This window comes from Nanorana parkeri, unplaced genomic scaffold (genome assembly GCF_000935625.1).
Source record: "Nanorana parkeri isolate BGI_ZX_2015 unplaced genomic scaffold, ASM93562v1 scaffold238, whole genome shotgun sequence".
Classification (NCBI taxonomy): Eukaryota; Metazoa; Chordata; class Amphibia; order Anura; family Dicroglossidae; genus Nanorana; species Nanorana parkeri.
Window position 1 is genome coordinate 995,446 of NW_017306506.1, and position 22,240 is coordinate 1,017,685.

The following is a 22,240-nucleotide window of genomic DNA, read 5'->3' on the forward strand; positions in this document are numbered from 1 at the left end:
GGTGAGCTGAGTCGCCAGAATCGCTTCTACTGTAAAGCTGACAGTCGGCTTTAGAAGTTTAAACAGAGTCCCGGAGGCAAAAGTCCCCGGGAGTCTGTCTAAACAGAACCGATGCCAGTGAGGTACACTGTACGTTGTTGGTCATGACGGGGTTAATAAAGATTAAAGCGAAACTGAAAAGAATGATCTTTTATAGATACTTCCATTGGGCTTGATGTAAGTATCCCTATCTGATCTCTGGAGGGCCCTGGGGATGCTGAAAATCACTGTAGCATTTAGAGCTACTTACAATGATAGCTGGACCCTTTGATTGCTGCTCCAGCAACATCCACTCCGTACACTGAGGCTAGGTTCACACATAGACAATTGCGCTGGTGAGCTGTTTTCGTGGCGGTTGTCACGCTTTTTTGTTTGGGCGATTTTGCTTTGAAAAACGCACAGTTGTTGCATGGTTTTCAATGCATAGAGATGTCTATGAGACTCAAACCGTGTGACAACCGCCTGAAAATATCTCCGGAACCTTTTTGTGCGACAGGCGATTTCTAACGTGTCAAAAATCGCAAAGGTGTGAACTGTTTCCATAGACTTGAATGGAAATCTCTGTTTTGTGAGATGAATCGCTTAGGTGTGAACCTAGCCTGAGCACAGGGAGTCACTTGCTTGGCACTGCTGCCATTCAGAGAACACCTGGTATCTTTTTTTTTTATAAATACAAGTTGATTTCTGATTGGATGAGGTGGAGATTGTGGCATCATGCTCCTCTCGTTTCCAACTCGTCCAGTCACAGAATGCCTTGTATTCCCTGAAAAACCAAATATAAGGCATTCTATGAATGACGACGATGTCAAGCAAGTGACTCCCTGAGCTTAGTGTGAAGCACTGGGGCTGCAGCCGGAAGATCACGGCTATCATTGTATGTAATGCAGAAGATCACTGCTATCACCACATGTAGCACAGAAGATCACAGCTATCACCACATGTAGCACAGAAGATCACGGCTATCACCACATGTAGCACAGAAGATCACAGCTATCACCACATGTAGCACAGAAGATCACGGCTATCACCGCATGTAGCACAGAAGATCACGGCTATCACCACATGTAGCACATAAGATCACGGCTATCACCACATGTAGCACAGAAGATCACAGCTATCACCACATGTAGCACAGAAGATCACGGCTATCACCACATGTAGCACAGAAGATCACGGCTATCACCACATGTAGCACAGAAGATCACGGCTATCACCGCATGTAGCACATAAGATCACGGCTATCACCACATGTAGCACAGAAGATCACGGCTATTACCGCATATAGCACAGAAGATCACTGCTATCACCACATGTAGCACAGAAGATCACGGCTATCACTGTATGTAATGCAGAAGATCACTGCTATCACCACATGTAGCACAGAAGATCACGGCTATCACCGCATGTAGCACAGAAGATTACGGCTATTACCCCATGTAGCACAGAAGATCACGGCTATCACCGCATGTAGCACAGAAGATCACGGCTATCACCGCATGTAGCACAGAAGATCACGGCTATTACCGCATATAGCACAGAAGATCACTGCTATCACCACATGGAGCACAGAAGAGCACGGCTATCACTGTATGTAATGCAGAAGATCACTGCTATCACCACATGTAGCACAGAAGATCACGGCTATCACCGCATGTAGCACAGAAGATTACGGCTATTACCCCATGTAGCACAGAAGATCACGGCTATCACCGCATGTAGCACAGAAGATCACGGCTATCACCGCATGTAGCACAGAAGATCATGGCTATCACTGTATGTAATGCAGAACATCACAACATCTGGCTTTTTTGGGGGGGCTGAACGAAAAAATCTAAATAGGGTTATTTATTATGAATTATTCTTTACCCTTCCAGTGGGTCTCCCTGGGCTCCCTGACCAGTATCCACCAGAAAGGTGTCAGGGAGCTTGGCTCAGCAGACTCAGGCTAATAGGTAATCATGTTTGCACAGCTAAATAAATAAACCAAAATGGAATAAAGGGGCCGCCATTCACACCCTTTGTGATCTACCAGCATCAGCTTTGAGAGCTACTGGTAGATCACGATCTACCTAATGGGCACTCCTGATCTAGGACAGCATAGCTGATTTGGAATAATTCTCCAATTCAGCTCACTTTCCAGTTCAGCTATGTTGTCCTAGATTGTTCCATTCTGACTTCTCCAAACTCCTCACTCTTTTGTGAATAACCCTGTAAGTTGCAGAAGGGATTCAGAAAACCAAAAGCTGCTTAGTAAATGCTGGTAACAGACTGCATTATACATGTCATTTTTTTTATTTTGCCCATAGTTCCACTTTAACCTTCCCCTACCTAAACCTTTAACACTTCATCTGCCTCTGACGTAAGACATAAGGATTAACAGAACCACATCCAGCTGGCCAACTCAGTATGCATTACGTCAGCTGCCTTCTCCCCCTCCTGCTATATGCTCATGGTCGCTTATAACAGGAGGGCCCACTGACTCTGCTTAGCAAATAATAGCTGTCATCAGCAGCTGGCAAGCCTCTAAATACTAAAATAGCTAAATACACAGATGAAAAAGTGTACATATAAGAGAACTATACAAAAAAATACATCAATAAAAGTTTTACCTGTCAGCAGATTGTACTTCTGACCATCCAATTCTAAGATTTGCACAGCTCTGTCATGCAGCATAACCCTGTTTGGCAGGGCAGGGGGATCTTATTTTTTTCTGCTGCAATTACACTACTACAGAGTAACAGTAGAGCCATCCTCTGTCACTCTGCTCTCTCTTCCTATCAGTATGTCCTTTGTTAGAAAATGAGCACTGCAGGACAACTGTCTGGCTCTTCGTGGTCATTTTTCCCCTACCAGTCTGGGTTCTGCTGTAACGCTTGATCCTAACCTAATCCCTAATCAGGGACACTGCAGATCCAATATCCTGGTGCTGAAATTAGGTTATTTGCTTGGCCTTTGTGCCTTCTATACAGTGACCCCGGAGCCTGCACAGGCAATACATCTGCTGCTCAGTGCCCACATCTGCTTACTTGGGTTTTCATGAAAAAAAATACCTTCGTTTCTAAAAATGCTCGCAAATGTCTTCATGAATCCCGCTTGTTTCCCTGTCATGGAGAGAACCTGGATCCGTGATTTGACACAGTCCACTGGGAATACAACCAGCCACAATGAGATCCCACCGAATCCTCCGCTAATCATCAATGGAAGAATTCCTACCAACAAGAGAAGAAATGTGTCTCATTACAATGTTATGTATCCTTGTCATATGTATTCAAAAGAAATGCTTTGTAATGTTGGATTAATTATGTATTACATTTGGAAGAGACTTGCTGTCTTTCCAGCACTTTTGTATTAGGGTTCGTTCACACCAGATGCAGTGCGTTCCGGCCCGATTCTGGCCAGAATACAATGCATCGCATTGCGGCCGGCTCACTTTTTTGTTGGGCAGGACGGGGAGTGGCGGTCCATTAAAGTGAATGGCACCGTAGCCACGCCCTCTGGCCTCAATGCGATCGGCCGCACGGGATCGCAAGGCACATTATGCCTGTGGTCCAGTGCGGTCCGATCAAAATAGTACTTGCAGCATTTTGATCGGACCGCAGGCATAATGTGCCTTGCGATCCCATGCGGTTAAGCGCATTGCGGTCGGAAGGCGTGGCTACGGTGCCATTCACTTCAATGGCGCGCCGCAATGCGATGCAGTGCGTTCTGGCCAGAACGCACTGCATCTGGTGTGAACGAACCATAAAAGTTAGACTCTGGTAAAGACTGAAGGTAAAGCCAGAGAGTTCATTAAGGTACAAAATCTACCTCAGGAGTGGGGAACGTTTTTTCTGCCAAGGGCCATTTGAATATTTATAACATCATTCGCAGGTCATACAAAATTATCAACTTAAAAATGAGTGTGCTATACTTGGTCAAACCTTTATTTAACTCACCCCTAACGTGATGGCTGGAACTGCTTTCTTTTTTTCTTTGAAGCTAAGCCCATAGTGGTAAATGATCAGGGATTGACGCGATTCCATAGAAAATAACTGGAATTGTTAGTGAGAAATCCTTTTGTAGATTCTACCTGCTCATCACTTCTGCTTTTCATCTTCCAGTAACTGTAGTGTCCCAGGCGATCTTACTGCAGAAACTATCCAGGTTTTCAGAATTATGTTGCAGCAGGAACACCAATTCCTTAACCTTATGAATATGTAGGCTTGGTATTCTTGACTCTGTCCACTGAAGGCTCCCTTTTACCTCTCATTAACAGAATTATGTGACAAGTAGCTGCAATTCGACCAAGCAGCACACAATACATCGAATTGAGATGATGTTAAAGTCATTTGGGATAGAATAGGTAATGGTCACAGCCCCTGTTGAGTTTTTTCTTGCCATCCGTGTCCCACTGGGGAGATTTCACCTCACTTCCTGTCCTGTAGACGTGACAGGACATGATGGGAAATCTCTGAGAAGCAAAGGGAAATTCCCTCTCTGACAGTTGGCTGCCGAACAGGTGTCCCCATTGGAAGATTACCCTTCTATTCTTCTGGTGTCAACTTGAACTACAGCATGGGTGACAGTGACCATCAGTACAAATAGAGAGGGTGAATCTTCCTATTAGGGACAAAAACAGCAATTAAAACCTAACTGGGGTTCCACTGCCCACCCTATTCTAGCTAGAACTAAACAAGAAAAGGATTTAGATTTACATACACTTAAAGTTCTTTAGTTAACAACACACATCCTAAATAGACACGTTCTATTATTCCAGTCAGCAATAGAATGCAAACTGAAATCTAAACATGTAGAGTTAAAGAGTAACCCCAATAATTGAAACCAGTTGGTAACCTTCTAATGTTATTCAGGACAACCACCTTGAGAATTTATGAGAGATAACTTGATCAATTCCATCCCTCACCACTCTACATCCCAAAATGCCACAGGAGACATCAGAGCACAGCAGTCTGGCTGCAGTTGTGTGCTATACAATTGCACACCACAAAGTTTGGGATCCACGTATTGTAGACATTAATTTAATTAGTTAGGATGTTATTGCTGCACTTGGAGAGGTATAGAAACAAAATAACATACCTAAGTCATATCATACCTATGTCACATCCTATCTAAGTCACATCATACCTATGTCACATCATACCTTAAATCACATCATCTCTAAGTCATATTATACCCTAAGTCATATGATATCTATGTCACATCATACCTTAAATGATATCATCCCTAAGTCATATCATACCCTAAGTCATATCATACCTATGTCACATCATACCTTAAATCATATCATCCCTAAGTCATATCATACCCTAAGTCATATCATACCTATGTCACATCATACCTTAAATCATATCATCCCTAAGTCATATCATACCCTAAGTCATATCATACCTATGTCACATCATACCTATGTCACATCATACCTTAAATCACATCATACCTTAAATCACATCATCCCTAAGTCATATCATACCCTAAGTCATATCATACCTTAAATGATATCACCCCTAAGTCATATCATACTCTAAGTCATATCATACCTATGTCACATCATACCTTAAATCATATCATCCCTAAGTCATATCATACCTATGTCACATCATACCTATGTCACATCATACCTTAAATCATATCATCCCTAAGTCTATTCATACCTATGTCACATCATACCTATGTCACATTATACCTTAAATCATATCATCCCTAAGTCTATTCATACCTATGTCACATCATACCTATGTCACATCATACCTTAAATCACATCATACCTTAAATCACATCATCCCTAAGTCATATCATACCTTAAATGATATCACCCCTAAGTCATATCATACTCTAAGTCATATCATACCCTAAGTCACATCATACCATAAATCATATCATCCCTAAGTCATATCATACCTATGTCACATCATACCTGTGTCACATCATACCTTAAATCACATCATTCCTAAGTCATATCATACCTTAAGTCATATCATACCTATGTCACATCATACCTGTGTCACATCATACCTTAAATCACATCATTCCTAAGTCATATCATACCTTAAGTCATATCATACCTATGTCACATCATACCTTAAGTTATATCATACCTTAAGTCACATCATACCTAAGTCCTATCATACCCTAAGTTATATCATACCTTAAGTCACATCATACTTTAAGTCACATCATACCTAAGTCATATCATACCCTAAGTTATATCATACTTTAAGTCACATCATACTTTAAGTCACATCATACCTAAGTCATATCATACCTATGACACAGCATACCCTAAGTTATATTATACCTAAGTCATATTATACCTAAGTCATATCATACCTATGCCATATCATACCTATGTCATATCATACCTATGTCATCTTTCGTTTTCCCACTTGTTGTGAAAAAAGAGCGGCCCAATTCATATCCCCCGAAGAAGAAGAAGTAGCCCGGGACCTCTCTGAGCAGAGTGCTAGACAAACCATGATAAAGACCCCACGGCCCATCTGTATGCAATATATTCTTTACCACCGACCACACTGTGCTAAGGAGAGAGGAAGATCAAAGTAATTAACAGATCATCATCTTATTTAGCAGGAAGATTGAAAATAATTCACACTGTTTTATATATTTTCTTTCGTATTTATTATGCTTTCTTCTTTAAAAAAAAAACCTTTTAAAATGCTTCATTTATTTATATTCAGACAAATGTGAAATATTACATGCAAATATGTTATATTCTTAATTTACCAGGTAGGGCTCTTAGGAAGTCTTAGCATGTGAAGAAATGTAATAAGATCTGAACAACAGGAATCACACTCCCACTGTGCTAGCGAAGATTGCAATGTCTGAATAAGTAAATTATCAGCATGCATGGCCAACATATTACATACAAACATTTTATATTTAGAATTTATCAGATAAGCCTCTTAGCATGTGAAGTAATGTAATAAGATCTGAATGACTCAGAGGAGTCACACCCCCACGCACTCTACTTGCAAAGATTGTAATGCCTTAACAAGTAAATTACCATTCGTAGTAATGAACAAACATATAAAAGAGCAGTATGTATATGTGTATTACAGTTCCTTTTTTTACATGGATTGTGAGGCAGAAAACAGAACTTTAATAATGAATGAACTATATCAATGAAGTCAGATGTTAATATGGAGTATGCAGAAATACATATCATTTTGTACTGGTTTTCCCACTCATTAATAGTCAATTTTCCTGATGTAACAAAGCACAGTCACAAAGGACAGGCATATGTATTCTGATCCCAAAGCAGGGGACACAGACATTGATAAAAAAAAACAAAAAAAAAACAACGACCTGCCAGAGGACCTAACTCTTCACTATATTATCCAAAACTAGAACAGATGTATAAGGGTAATCTTCTGAAAATGTTTTATATATTTTTTTAAACCAGCTGCCTCATCTATAACAGTGAAGGATAGTCACTGCTCAACCTTCCCTTCCGCTCCTCTCGCCCATTCACAAAACTCTTTTCACTTTTATGCACGTTGTTCTGTGATAGGGTTAGAGTGATCCTTTCATTGATCCGTGCCTTCTCCAACACCTTGCATTCTGTGAGCGAGCAAGTGGCACTGATCTTACTGTTACAGGCGATGCAGTTAACCCATGTAGCGGTGGATGTTCCCCGATGTGAGGAGGATCCAGCATCACTGAAGGCGGGTTTATATTAACCAGCAGCCGGGAGGACATAGGTAACACTTCATCAGAGGTAGATCATGGGACAGGTGATGTATCCCCTGTATTTGTAGCCAATTGCATCATCTGGGACAATGTCATGTGTGTTACATCAATCAATATTTGAATCATTCATTTGCAATCACTCGTAGCTGAATTGATCACAAATCGTTTTGTGTATAGATACCATAAGTTGTACAGAAAAAGAAAAGAAGGAGCATGTAGTGACTATGTAATATTAGTGCTTACTTACTTTTGCCCCTCTATGATCTTGCCAGACAGCTTCATTTCATGCATGGCCTGAAGACGACACTTGACCAGCTCTGTGGGACAAAGGGCCAGTGAGGCAAATGCCGCTGCAAATGAGCCTGCAGTTGCATTGTGCAGATTACTAAAATGCAGACACAGAAATACAGTCTTCAAAATGACAAGATCATCATTTCACACGAATACTGCAGAGGACACATTTAAATATGGTTGGTGAAGACAATTTCAGTTGCTGTAGTAATAACAAGTAAGTAAGAAAAAAAGATTATATTATTAGAATAGTAGCTAGCAGTCAGGGCCTGTGAAAATGTGACGTGTATCTGAAGCCTAATTTATGTGTACATGAAGCTTAGAGGGCACCATGAGCCCGGCCATAGCTATAATGTGAAGGGTCACCTTAGCCAAAAAACAAACTGTGGCAAGAATATGCCTTGTGGAGAGGGGGTGTACCTATGCATATGCTAATACATACTTTCAAAAAGTCAGAATTTGCATAGGAACGCTGGCGTCTTCAATGCCACTCTGGAGAGGTATAGTAGAGGTTCTTGTTGTCCCCGATAAGTTCCGATTATTGTATTGTATTACATGTTCATTTTAAAGACATTAAACAACTAACTCCCTCTAAGCTGGAGTTTTACTCTTCAGTAAAGGGACTGCTGGGTAGATAAAAGTTAAGTGTCATGAGTTGTATGTCACAATATCATTATACATTGTACTTTCGTTATTATTTACACCTTCATTGAGGCTGCATAGTATAGCTCTTGCACTGCGGGTATGAGAGCTGCGGTTCTCATACACGGAAGCTGCACTGCTACTTATCCTTACTCCTATTCCCTTGTCCTTTCACAGAACGCATTCTATTCTATTGAAACAATACAAAGTGTCCTGTGAATAGGCAAGGGGAGAGAAAGGTGAACAAACAACACTGTGTTTGAAAGATGTGGGGAATATAATATGGGTTCCCCTGGGGGAATATAATATAAGACTCTCTGGGGCCCAGATGTCCATGTCACTGCAACCCCTATTAGTGTGTTAAGGTGATAATGAGACTGATATCTATCCATATATGCTTATTTTTGGAATAATGTTAAATAGCAAAATACATTTGTCAACTATGAAGAAAAGATAAAGGCACCAGGTCTTCCTAAGTTTGCTACTTACCTTAGAGGCACATTCTTTTCTAAGCCAGCAATTTTCCTCACAACTCGCTGACAGAAGCCATAGCTCATGAAGAGAACTGAGTTCTCAGATATATTGGCAAGAAGTGCTGGGCTGGTTCCTTTGTAGAATCCTCGGAAGCCCCCCTGTTTGTAAGTCTTCATTCCACAGTCTATCAGCCCTCTATACAGGTTGGGGAATGTCTGCATTTTTACCTTGGCAGTGTCAAATGGCTGTCCAGTTAGGACACAAGCTGTTCCACCTAAAACAATTGTTTAATCAAATTGGCATTTAATAATTTATACTCTGATTTGTCCACTTAAAACCTTAAAGTGACACTAAACTCAGGAAATAAATCTTAAAATGCATTCAAGTACCTTAACTATTAACAAAAATGTATCTTATTTGTGTATCACTCAGCTGCAGAGCCTCAGATCATCTCTGAATTGGTGCTGACACTGTCCTTCCTTCTGGAGGGTGGCTACTTTTGTTCCCCATGGTCCCTGTGTGTCATAAAGTAGCCACCTCTCCAAGCTCACTCCCGTGATGGACTACAATCTCATGTTTAGTTCACTCATTTGTACTGCGATTATAGGTCGTGTTTAAATTTAAATTTGCACAGGTAACTCACATCAATCTAATCACCATGATATGTGTTAAGGCAGATGTTGAAATATCTAAGGGTGCCCACACACCTTACGATAATCGTACGATAATCGCGGGAAATCCCGCGATCGTACGATTATCTTAAGTTGTGTGGAAGCCGTGCGACCTCTACTACTGTAAGGTCGCACGACTTTAAACTTAAGAACATGTTCGAAAACTCGCCGAGCATCGTACGATGTTCGGTGGGTGTGTAGCCTGTTCGTAAGATAAAAGCCGGACGGGCCGGTGTGTGCAAGCGCACACTGCCCGTTCGGCAATGTGGTCATCGGAAGCCCGCCCCTCAGGGGGTGCGGCTTGCGATCATCGCAAGTACGATCTGCCTGTCCAAGATAGGCAGATCGTACGTTTTTTTAAGTACCTTACAACCATCGCAAGACAAAAGTCTTGCGATGGTTGTAAGGTGTGTGCCCAGCATAAGAACGTGATGGAAGGTGGGAAAATCTGTGGAAACAGCCTGTTCTAATTACATAATCCAATCCCTAGGCGCCAGGAAGTCTGCAACAGGTGTTCATTCTTCTATTTACTTGAAGAATTAAAATTTTAAAATGGCATTATAACTCCAAAACTGCAGCACTTTTGGTAGGTCTGCAGAGGTCAGGACCTACCAAAAGTGGTCCATGTAAGGAAAACCGGTGAACCAGCGATGGGGTCATGGGAGGCCAAGGCTCATTGATGCACGACAGGAGGGAAGGCTGACCCGTGTAGTCTGATCCAATAGAACTGCTACAGTAGTTCAAATTGCTGAAAATGTTAATGCTGGTTCTGATAGAAAGGTGTCTGAACATACAGTGCATGAGTGCATGTTGTGTATGAGGCTGCGTAGACGCAGATTTCTCAGGGTGCTCATGCTGACCCGTGTCCACTGCCAAAAGCACCTATAATGGGCACATGAGCATCAGAACTGAACAACGCAGCAATGGAAGAAGGTGGCCTGGTCTGATAAATCATGTTTTCTTTTACATCATGTGAATGGCTGGGTGCGTGTGTGTCACTTACCTGGGGAAGAGATGGCACCAGGATACACTATGGGAAGAAGGCAAGCTGGCAGAGGCAGTGTGATGCTTTGGGCAATGTTCTGCTAGGAAACCTTGGGTCCTGCCATTCATGTGGATGTTACTATGACATGTACCACCTACCTAAACATTGTTGTTGACCAAGTACATCCCTTCATGAAAACAGTATTTTCTGATGGCAGTGGCCTCTTTCAGCAGGATAATGCACCCCGCCACACTGTAAAAATGGTTCAAGAATGGTTTGAGGGATACAACAATGAGTTTGAGGTGTTGACTTGGCTTCCAAATTCTCCAGATCTCAATCCAATTGAGTACCTGTGAGATGTGCTATATATACAAGTCTGATCCATGTCTAGGTCATCTCCCTCTTGGACGTGTAACGTCCCAGAAAGGGTCATTTTGTTATTTTGTGTGTCTTCTCATGTAAAAATGATGTTTTATATTTGCTATGAAAAGCAATGTTTTTATCTACTGAGTTAATGTGTTCACTAAAAGCTTGTATTTTCGATGTCCTTATATTGAACCACATATAATCCGCATACTGTACCTAAATCAGTAACTTGCTGTTGTTTCTAGACATGTGCGCCGGAAAAAAAATTGTTTTGTTTCGGATTTCTCATTAATTTGTTTTTCAGGATTCGGGCCCAAAAGTAAATTCGTTTCATTATTTGGATTCATCTGAATCCGAAATTTTCATTAATTTCGTATGCGTTAGATAATTCCGAACAAAATTTTGTTGCAGTGACAGTGACATTAGAAAAAAAAAGGGACATTTTCTTCTTAACTTTTGACAGTCCACAGAAACAAAAACAAAAAAGTGTGGGGTCCCCCCAATTCATACCAAACCCTTTAGATCTGGTAGGAATTTGAGGGGGGACCCCAAAACCAAAAAAACAAAACAGCAGCAGCCTGGTAGTGCAGGAAAGTGGGGGGTGAGCGTGCACCCCACCTCCTGCACCATATCAGGCCACATGCCCACAACATGGGGAGGGTGCTTTGCCAGGGGTGGACCCCCTGAAAAGGCACCTTGTCCCCATGTCAATGAGGACAAGGACCTCTTCCCCACAACCCTGACCCGGTGGTTTTGGGGGTCTGTGGGCAGGGAGCTTATCAGAATCTGGGTGCCCCCGTTCATAAAGGGGGCAACCAGTAGCCGCACCCCGCCTCATGAATATGTAAAGGGTAGTGTTACCCCTACCCATTCACCAAATAAACAGTAAAATTGTAATTAAACACACAATACCATCATTTAAAAAAAAAACAACACAACACAGGTTTTTGACAAGTCCTTTATATATATATATATAAAAAAAAAAAGTGTCCATCGATGTAATCCAAACGTCAATCACGTTGTCCAGTGATGTAGATCCACCTTGGTAGCTCTCGAATGCTATTTGGGAGCAGAGCTATCATGACTACAGCTTTGCTCCTGAATGTCAACATAGGGGTGGGAACAAATCCAGTGACATCACGGCTTGCTCCGCCCCTTTATTGACATCCGGGTCAGCATTGCCATTTTGCGGTGAGAGTTTGTTGGGATCAGTTGTGTCGTCGGGCGTTGGGCATTTTTTCTGCTGGCGAGTCAGCGGTCGTTGTCCATCGTGATTGACATGGATCTACATCACTGGATGACGTGATTGACATGTGGTTACATCGGTGGACACTTTTTTGGGTTTTTTTTTTTTAAATAAAGGGCTTGTCAAAACCCTGTGTTGTGTTTTTTTTTTTTTTAAATAAAGAACTTTGTATACAGTGTTGTGTGTTTATTTACAATCTTACTATTTATTTGGTGAATGAGTAGGGGTAACAATTACCCCTTACTTATTCACAAGGGGGGGGGGCATCTAAGGGAACCTAGATTCAGATAAGCCCCCCTGCCTGCACACCCCCACAACCACTGGGATGCTTTGGATGCTTACGAAATGTAGTTATCGGAAAATCCGGATATGTTCGGATTTGTAATTTCTTTCATTTAGAAATTCGGATGCATCCAAATGTCCAAATTTGCCGAATTTCAGTTTGGAACAAAACAACTTGCACATGTCTAGTTGTTTCCCTGCATGATTTCAAGGCTCTCCTCTCTACATACTCAATGTACAGATTAGCTATAATTGGAGACACTGATGATCTCATTGCACAGCAATGTTTCTGTCTGTAGAAGTTGTCCTTGTACTTGAAATAGATAATGTTAAGACACAGGTCAAGTAAAGAACATACTTGGTCTGGCTTCAGTTTTGTTCCACTGTCAAGAGTCTTATCTTGTTTCAGATGTTTCCTCACAGTCTTAATAGCGTCTGCATTTGGTATAGAAGTGAAAAGTGATGTAACATTACAGGACACTATTATATTTTCTTTCTCTAACAGTCTATGGACCTTGTTGCTAAATTCCTTAGAGTTCTGAATATGGTGTACTGTGTTGCCAGTTATTAGAATGGCTCTTAGAATGGCCCTTCCTTGTGTATCTTAAGGAGTCAATACAGGCATGGTGTAACTTACCCAGTATAGAGATTGTGATACAAGGTCCATTTCATGGCTCTTCTCTTTTCTAGCTGTTGTATAGAGTCTATTACCTCTTTCTTGTTAGAGCTAGTAGGGTCCCTCTTTAGTGACCCATACGTATTAACATCACTGAGTAGAGTGGTCACTTTAGAATGATAATTAGATGTATTCATCATGACAGTGCATCTCCCTTTGTCTACTGGCAGGATGATAATGCCTGGAGTCTTACTAAATTATGTAACAGTACTCCTCTCTTATGGGTCAAGTTGGGAGGAGGTGCTTTGGAGCCAGGTAGAACAGCCAGAGCTCTCATGCAAAGTTTTTATTCTCTTTGTGGTATTTGTGGATGAAATATTCTGTAACTGTGATGAAATCCACCAGGGGAACACCTCAGCATGCCCAACAAACTTCAGTCCTTGGGTGCAACTCCCTTCTCCAGTTGAGTCAGATCTCTGTCTGAAAGTTTCTTTATCCACTTGTCCTTATTGATATGGGGAATTTATCCTGTTGTTTATTGCTGATCAATAGTTACAAATAGTGGACTTTGTCTTTTTGTCTGTCCTCAGTATGTTGGCTAACTGAATTTACTCTGTAAAGTCAACCACTCTTTATGGGATCTCAGCAGGTAATTTTGATCCTGAACTCTTTAATTCAAACAACTTTCTGTTTCAAAGCAACAATGGTGAAGTGGGTCTGTCTCACAGCATATGTGGGGCCTTTGACACCATCCATCACCCACATGTAATGCCATTCTAACATATCTTGCCTGGTGATTAGACAAGTCACACTATTTAAATAGAAGAATTAACTCTTGTTACAGACCTGCTGCCCCCACGGGACTGGATTATATAATAAGAACATGGTGTTTACACAAACTTTCACACTTTCCATCCTGTTCTTGTACAACCAACATCTGCATTGACATGATCCATGGTGATTTAATTAATGTGATTGAGGTACCTATGTGGTTACAACTGCCACTCTTTAAAACTAAAAAAGTAGCTGGATAAGCTGTGAAACGTCTGCAACATTACAGAACAAGATCCGTTGAATGTGACTAACTACTACTAGGTATAATATGACCTGGATAAATAAAAACTTTGACATTGTTTTCAATGGATATTTCTGTCAGAATGCTAATGTTCCTCTAGGATAAAGCCTGTGCGGGTGCATCTGCTCATTGCATAAAAATTCATTCTTAGCTGATACAAGCATATGTGTTTATGACACGTCCCTTTGGCGATCCAATCTTTCAATTGCCATGTCATGTTTGTGTGTGGTTTAGTGCTGCTTTAGATGTAGACGTCACCAGTACACCAGCCACGACAAAAACACATGGGTCAGTGCGAATCCATTTAACGATGTGTTACTTGGAAAATCTTTGGTTTAGTGTTGCCTCTCCTAAACAGTTCAGATATTGATAAAAGGTAAACTATTCTGGAATGTTTTCCTTACAGCAAGTGTCAACTAGGTGTCTGTGTTACACAATTTGATGAATGCAAGACTACCCCATTTAAAGTGATTATAGATGCGCAAAACTATTCTACCCATTATGTTCTGCATGACATCGGACGCCAAAGATTGTCAGAGATTGGAAAAGCTTATGAATGTGTGAATATAACAGGTGCTCCCATTTAAAATATAGCAAGTCACAAATGAGCATTTCTAACAAGGCAGTGCAAGAGACTTCCATAATACTATATCACCTAACGGATCTGGTGTATCTGATGATGAATTGTAAGGAAAGCGTATGTGTTGCCCACAGCAAGCAATCTGACGATAAATTTCTAAATGTGATAGAAAATATACAGCTATAAAATATACAGTAGTATACGAACAGACCGCACTATCCAGAGAATTCCAATACTTCAGACTTTATTGAAATTCACAGAAAATCCAGTATAACAGTGAATAAAGCAACAAATGCCAGCACTGCACACCCCCAACCAGCTATAACCTCTCACATGTTTCACCCGTAGGCTTATATGAATGTGAGAGGTTGTAGCTAGTTGGGGGTGTGCAGTGCTGGCATTTGTTGCTTTATTCACTGTTATACTGGATTTTCTGTGAATTTCAATAAGGTCTGAAGTATTGGAATTCTCTGGATAGTGCAGTCTGTTTGTATACTACTACATTCCAAGGTGGAGGCGCACCTATCGGACCAGCGCCTGGGAAGCCTTGATGATGGCTAAGGAATTGGAGTGGTGAGATTTCCTTTGGCTCTACATAGAAAATATACAGCTGAAATATGATTGGTCGCAATGACCAACACGTCCACTTCTCTTTCAATCTTGCTTTTGTACTTATGTCTAAATGTTCCATAGAAATGCACGGGCAAAACTGAAATTGTTAGATAATAATGTAGCAGCGCAAGATACATTCATTACCTATAGCACCAGCCGTCAGATCTATGGCTGCTTGGATTGTGTTGTTTGTCTTCATGTTTCATATATGAGGCTTTTACAAGGATGGTAACATAAATATCTAAAAAAAATAAAATAAGATATAGTCTTAATTTTTCAATTAAAAATTGTAACCTAGCTGGTGATGGTGGGGTTGGCAAAAGGAACCAAAAAGATCTCTCTACTGAAGCAGTAGTGCCTACTGAAGAGGATATTTACATGTCTCTCTGCAATCATAATTCCAAACAACAAGGGATTTAGTTCTCATTTTAGTATAGTGGACAGAGCTATGCAAATCATTCCTTAATGACCCTTGATCATCTGCGCACCCAGAATGCTGAGCAGAGCAATGGAAATTATTTCTTTAGTGTAATACACCCTGGCATGAAAAAAATGTCCAATAACTTCTGTGATCTTTTAAGTGTCTGATAAGTAGCAGAGCGTTGCTTTAACTGGGAGTCTATAAATGATTCACTTTTGGTGCCCATAGGGAACTGGGACTAAGCCGCAGAGTGAGATGCTCATTGGATATGTACCTGATATGGCTGATCCATAACGACTGAATGTTTGCTCCAGATTGAAGATCTGCTTGGCGAATTGATAAACTCATTTGTAAACTGGTAAAGGTGTCCTTCCTGGGCCTCAATAAGAGAATAAAGTACTTTGTTATTGGACTCTAAAATCAAGGGGGTATTCCCTGCACCCTAAACCAGTAAATAGAAGCAGGTTGCCCCGTTGGGTCCATTAAGCTGACTGGAGATGTCCTGGAGCACAGTTCCCCAATAAACTAGTGATGGGTCCAAAGTGCCCCTTTAGTAAGTAACATAGGGAATATCCAAATTGTGTAGAAAATCTCAGCGTCCTGCCGGAGGAGAGGATTTGCTACAATTTTTTTAATCACAATTTGCTAATTAATAGCAGGGCCATGATTAACAGAGCACACAATTAATAGTCGCTCAGCATATTCCACTAATGGCTTAAGCAGAGTATAAAGCATATTAACGGTGTAAGGAACCTCTAATGAAAGTGGCCGTGTCTGGCCCCACTCTGACCCCAGATCTGCATACTAGTTCTCAGGATGCATATCATGTACAGTGATGCAAAACAGGATTGGGATCACTGCTCCAGAACTTCAAAAGCAGATCACTGCCAATACAATTAATGTTCTACAATGGCCTCACCAATGTTTTCTTCTATAAGGAGTCCATCAATTCAACCTATAACGCTTGCAACATCTGTCTTTGATTTCTGTATACCGGTGACTGATCATACAGTTGAGATAAGAATCACCTGCTAGTCATACCAAATTATATGAGTATTGGGAAACAGTGTAACACAGGTCATTGTGAAATACAATTGGCTCTGGCAGAAGGTGAATCAGATGTCAGTCCAGGTGACTGAATGTCGTGTCACGTAGCCTATATAATAACTTATACTAACAGAGTATACTTTGATACTATGCTATATTATGATTCTTTAGCAGAGCTAATAAAATCAATTAACACCAAAATGTAAAAAATAGATAGGTAGGTAAAGGGTTAGATCCTTTGTTGTATTTTTTTAAATCTGCTAACTGGGTCCCTGCTGAAAAGATTTCCAATCACCTCTTGTCCCACTGATCAGTGGTACTGGACAAAAAGTAAGGGAAAATGCCCTCAAGTTGGGACCCTGACAGCAACAGAAATCTGGCAGACGTTCTAACACTTCCCCACTGTACTAAAATATTTTTTTTCAAAAGTTTTTTTCTATTGTTTGTGAAAAATTAGCATTTTATGAAGATTGGTTGATTATAGTAATTACAAGCAATACAAATCTGGCAAAGGTGCTGCCCTCTCCCACTGTACTAACATATTTTTTAACAGTCTTTTTGTCTATTTTCATTAAAAAAAATTACATAGGAGGAGGGGAATTGGTTGATTACAGTAACTGCAAGTATATTTTATACAAGGAAAGGAACAAGTTCCATGATTAGGCCTAATTGTAAGTGAAATGCCTCAGGAGGCAGAAGCAGGAGAATGACAGGGTAAGTTTGGCTAATCAACACAATAAATGTATTTAATTAATCAGATTGTGAAGTGTGGACCTTCATTATTCACGTTAACTTCATCGATGACCACAGATATAAAATGGTTGAATATGACCATTCCTTGTATGTGAAAAAAATCATAATGCCTTGTATTTCAGTATATTATAGTGCACTGACTGAAACACATTTTGGTTTGTTGCCTCGCCAAGTGGTGCTAGATCTCAATGTCATATCGATTCTCAATGTACTAAGGAATGATGGGTCTCAAGTGGACAGTATTGCAAGTAAGCTGCTCCTAAAGCTCAGGTCCTCTCTACCTACTAGAGTTGCCTAAATCTTAAAGTGTAAAAAGAGGGTTGGAGCACCAGAAGAACGAATTGCTAGGACAGCTAAAATTCTATATCCACAAGAAGGGTAGCAAGTAGGGATTAGCACAGTTCGGATCGAACCTGGCCAAACCTGGGGACTTTACATTTTTTTGGTTTCTTTTTTTATCTTCCTCCTCACTTCTATAGCTGGAGAATGACAGCTGAGGAGCCAGAAGTGATGCTTTCTATTCTGTGGGGAGGAGAACTGCGAATGGATGTTCACTCATCTCTCTCCCCGCTTCCCGCCAACACCCAAGAAGCTGATCCCACAGGAAGGGCACAGAGCCCGGGAAGCAAGGGACCCTATTCACCAGCCCATGTAAGCGATATGGCAGCAGCTCAGCCGCCAGAACCACTTCCAGTGTAATGCCGACAGTCGGTTTTACACAGGAAAATGGAGTCCCGGTGACTATGTCTATTTACAGGGGCCGGTAGCCACAGCCATAAGGGATAGGATACTGGCAGTGAAAGGGTTAAAAGGATGACCAAAACCTTCTTATGTTCTGCCCCTTACTAAATGTTTAAAATGTTGACTGTGCCCCATTGCTGAGATTTGTGCTTACTTCCTGTTCTATCTAACACCCGCCCATATCAAATTATATAGGACTAGATATGTAAGCAGTGGAAACATTTGGTTTGTTTCGGATTTTTCGTTATTTCAGGATTCAGCATTTGGGACTGAAATGGAATTCCGTTCGGGGGGTTCGGATGAAATATGAATTTTCGTTAGTTTTAGATGAGTTTACGGCATTTGAAAATCCGGACTCCATTCGGGTCTTGGAACATCCGCTTTAGTATTATGTATATATAATTAGTATTCTGTGTTACAAACGAATATTCGTTGCGGCAACATTGTGAACAATATATAAAACTAAAGCTGAGGCTCCCATTCGGATGCATTAAACCAAAAAACCCATCTGACTGGCCAGAAAAGTCACATGTCCAATTCACTTTTATTTTTTAAATGAAATTCGGACGGGATCAGAAAATTCAGACACATTCAGATGCATTGGGATTCAGAAATTCGGATGTGTCCAAATGCCTGAATTTCGGGGGGGAAAAGTAGAGTAGGAAGAGATATAACTTCTGCAAGTTTGTTGTTGTCCGTATCACTGTAGTATCCTATCATTACAAGATTATTAAAAAAATACAGAATACAAAACTATTTTTATGATTACATTTCATATAGGACACCGAAGTATAGAATTGTAGACAAGTTTAACTCTTAGGCTAGGTTCACACCATTTCCCATACCATATCTGTAATGCAGTGCATCTAATTTTTGCAACAATTTTACCGCGTTCCGGAGCTGGTATTTCTTTTTTTAGCTTAAAATGGGCTTTCAGGTGTGTTCCATGTGTTTTTCATGCGTTTCTATGCATTCCAGGGCATTCCAGACCAGACACAATGTAGTATTTTTCTGGTCTGGTCTGGAACGGACTGCGCTGGTGTGAACAGAGGCCAGAAATAGCATAGGGGTACATTAGGATGCATTTTGGGTCCGTAAACAATCTGGCCTGGTCTGGAGATGATCTGGATGTTGTGTGAATGGGCCCTTAAACAGCAGAACATTTCCAGAATTTTGACAGATTCTTTTACATGATTTCAAAGATTTTTGCCTTTGAAAACTTTATTTTGTAGCAAACATCCAGGCAAATTCCTTGGCCACCACTTTTCATGAATAAATAAAAGCTTATGATAAAAGCAGTGAAAAAAAAGAAATAATACAAAAATTTAGGATTGGTAATAAAATATGACGGTAAAGAAGTTTGTCTGAAGGCTAATATACAGTATATAAGGGAAAAGAAGGTCCCAGACTCACCATGTTTTGTTTCCTGTCAGCTCTGTGTGACTGGAAATGATAGCACATAGATTTGTACTATCTGTCTGTTTGAACTGTGTTCTAATCCCTGTCATTACAATGACACTCTCCCCTCTGTCTGTTGACATATTCCATTGTGACCCTTTCACAATTCATTCATCACGTGCTATGTTTTCAAAAAACTGAGTTCTGGGCTAAATCGGGACGTGATGTCTGAATGTAAAGAGAATTGTCAAAACACATATGAAGAGAATTTACAGTGGATGCTTTATTTTTGCCAGGAATACTTTCTTTAACTACCTCCCGCCCGGCCGTTGTGTATAAACGGCCGCCTGGGAGCTTCCTGGATGTAACAGGCCGTGTATACACGGCCTGTTAGTCCCGACCACTTGGGCGCGCCGCACGGCGCTCGCGAGCGAAAAAGACACAACATTTAAAAACAGGCAGCGTTGCCTGTTAACATACAAGCGATCCGCCGGCTATAGAGCCGGCGGATCGCTCGTATGAGCGCCCCCCCCTCTGCGGTTCCCCCCCTCCCGCTGGTCCCGGGCTCCGCTGTGCACGGTGCGAGCCCAGGACCAGCATAGTGCCTCTATGACAGGGGATCAGAGGGAGGTCGGTATACGACCTCCCTGCAGTCCCCTCTACGGTGTCAGAATGCGGAAGTGTTGTATATTACATTACTTCCGCATTCTCGTGTCACTCTCCAGCTTCAGACGCTGGAGAGAAGATGATGAAGCAGATCTCTGCTTCATCAGCTTCTTCAGGGGGGTCCTAGGTGACATTAGGGGTCTTGGAGACCCCTGATGTTTCCATAAAGAGGACCTGTCACATATTTTGCTATCACATAGAGGGGTTTCTTAGTCCCCTCTGTGATAGCAATAAAGTTAAGTGAAGAAAAAAATAGGCAAATAAATTAACGTTTCCCCCCCAAAAAATGTTAAGTTACACTCAAAAAAGAATTTAAAAAAAACAATTTTAAAAAAAAAGTCCCCACCCCTACATACACGCATGTAAGCATGCGTCATGTGCGCATACCTGTGAAAACGACGATTGCGCCCATTACGCGCACATGTTACATATCGCCGTGAACGTCGCAATGAGAGCAATTATTTTAGGGCCATTAATCACTGATAACACTAAACTGATGAGCTGCAAAACCTTTTAAAGTGTCGCCTATGGTCAATTTTGGGTATGCTAGTTTTTTGCGATTTCGCGGGTGCGCGCAATTTTTAAGCTTGACATGTTTGATGTCCATTTATCCGACGTGACCCCGTCTTTTATATTTTACCAAAAAGTTGTGGTAATAATAAATGTTTTATAACATAATGTAAAAAAAACTTTTTTTTTTCAAAAAAAAAATGGTATAATTCATATCAGTACAGTGTTGCATGACGGAATAAATGTCAGTCAAAGTACCGCAGCGCTGAATACTGAAAAATGGCCTGGCCAGGAAGGGGGTACAAACACCTGGTCAACAAGTGGTTAAAATGTTAATCTCCTTTTGTATAATGCATTCTCCAGGCAAAACTTTTATTTAGGCCTGGTTCACACCTGGCCGTTTTACAGCGCGTTCCTACGTGCTGTAAAACGCTCAACATGTGAAAACCAATGATTGCCAATGGGCATGGTTCCCACCTGGGCGTTTTACAGCGTGTACGAACGCACTGCAAAACGCCCTACGCCCAAAGAAGTACAGGAGCTTATTTGTGGCGTATTTGACGCACGTATCCATTAGGATACAGCCGGATAGCCCTCGGAAACGTGCGTTTGTCGAGCGTTTCTTTTAGGGCTGCAACAACTAATCGACATAATCGATTATAATCGATTATTGAAAAAGTTGTCAACTTTTTCAATAATTGATTAATCGGCTTCCGATCAGTTGGCCCTGTTCACAGCTCCACACGCTGTGCGCCGTACCTCCTCCCCACCTCACGCTCGCCGTTGCCAGACCCGCCCGCATCCATGCTCCACACGCCGCACACTCACCGCCCACCCACATCCACGATCGGCACAGGGACGCGGGGAGATGTAGTAAGGAGGAGCAGGTGTGGGGTGATGACAGCCACCGATAGACAGGCCCGATCTCAGAAGCAAGTTGCTGGAAGACTGCTCAGGTAAGCCTGCACTTTCCCACACATGGTACTCTATAATGTATTGCTGGGATTTGTATTCCTCTATAGCTGATGGTACATTGTGCTGTATATTATACATAGGAATACAAATCCCAGCAATACATTATACACTGTATGTATAATGTATTGCTGGGATTTGTTGTACTC

General features: G+C 41.2%; 1 protein-coding gene across 4 annotated transcripts in view; it reads right to left on the bottom strand.

Moving 5' to 3' along the window:
* The window catches only part of SLC25A15 (solute carrier family 25 member 15), a 44,623-nt gene that overhangs the window by 1,753 nt on the left and 20,630 nt on the right, over positions 1-22,240 (bottom strand). For 3 of the 4 annotated variants that reach the window (XM_018556469.1, XM_018556468.1, XM_018556470.1), the window contains exons 2-6: positions 15,728-15,824; positions 9,166-9,424; positions 7,991-8,128; positions 6,399-6,571; positions 3,090-3,248 (exon numbers count right to left, since the gene is read on the bottom strand). In XM_018556469.1, the coding sequence (XP_018411971.1) occupies positions 3,090-3,248; positions 6,399-6,571; positions 7,991-8,128; positions 9,166-9,424; positions 15,728-15,782 (784 nt within the window). In that variant the 5' untranslated portion in view covers positions 15,783-15,824. Of the gene's footprint in view, positions 1-3,089; positions 3,249-6,398; positions 6,572-7,990; positions 8,129-9,165; positions 9,425-15,727; positions 15,825-19,958; positions 20,110-22,240 lie in introns of those variants that run through there. The other variant, XM_018556467.1, reaches the window with a different exon arrangement.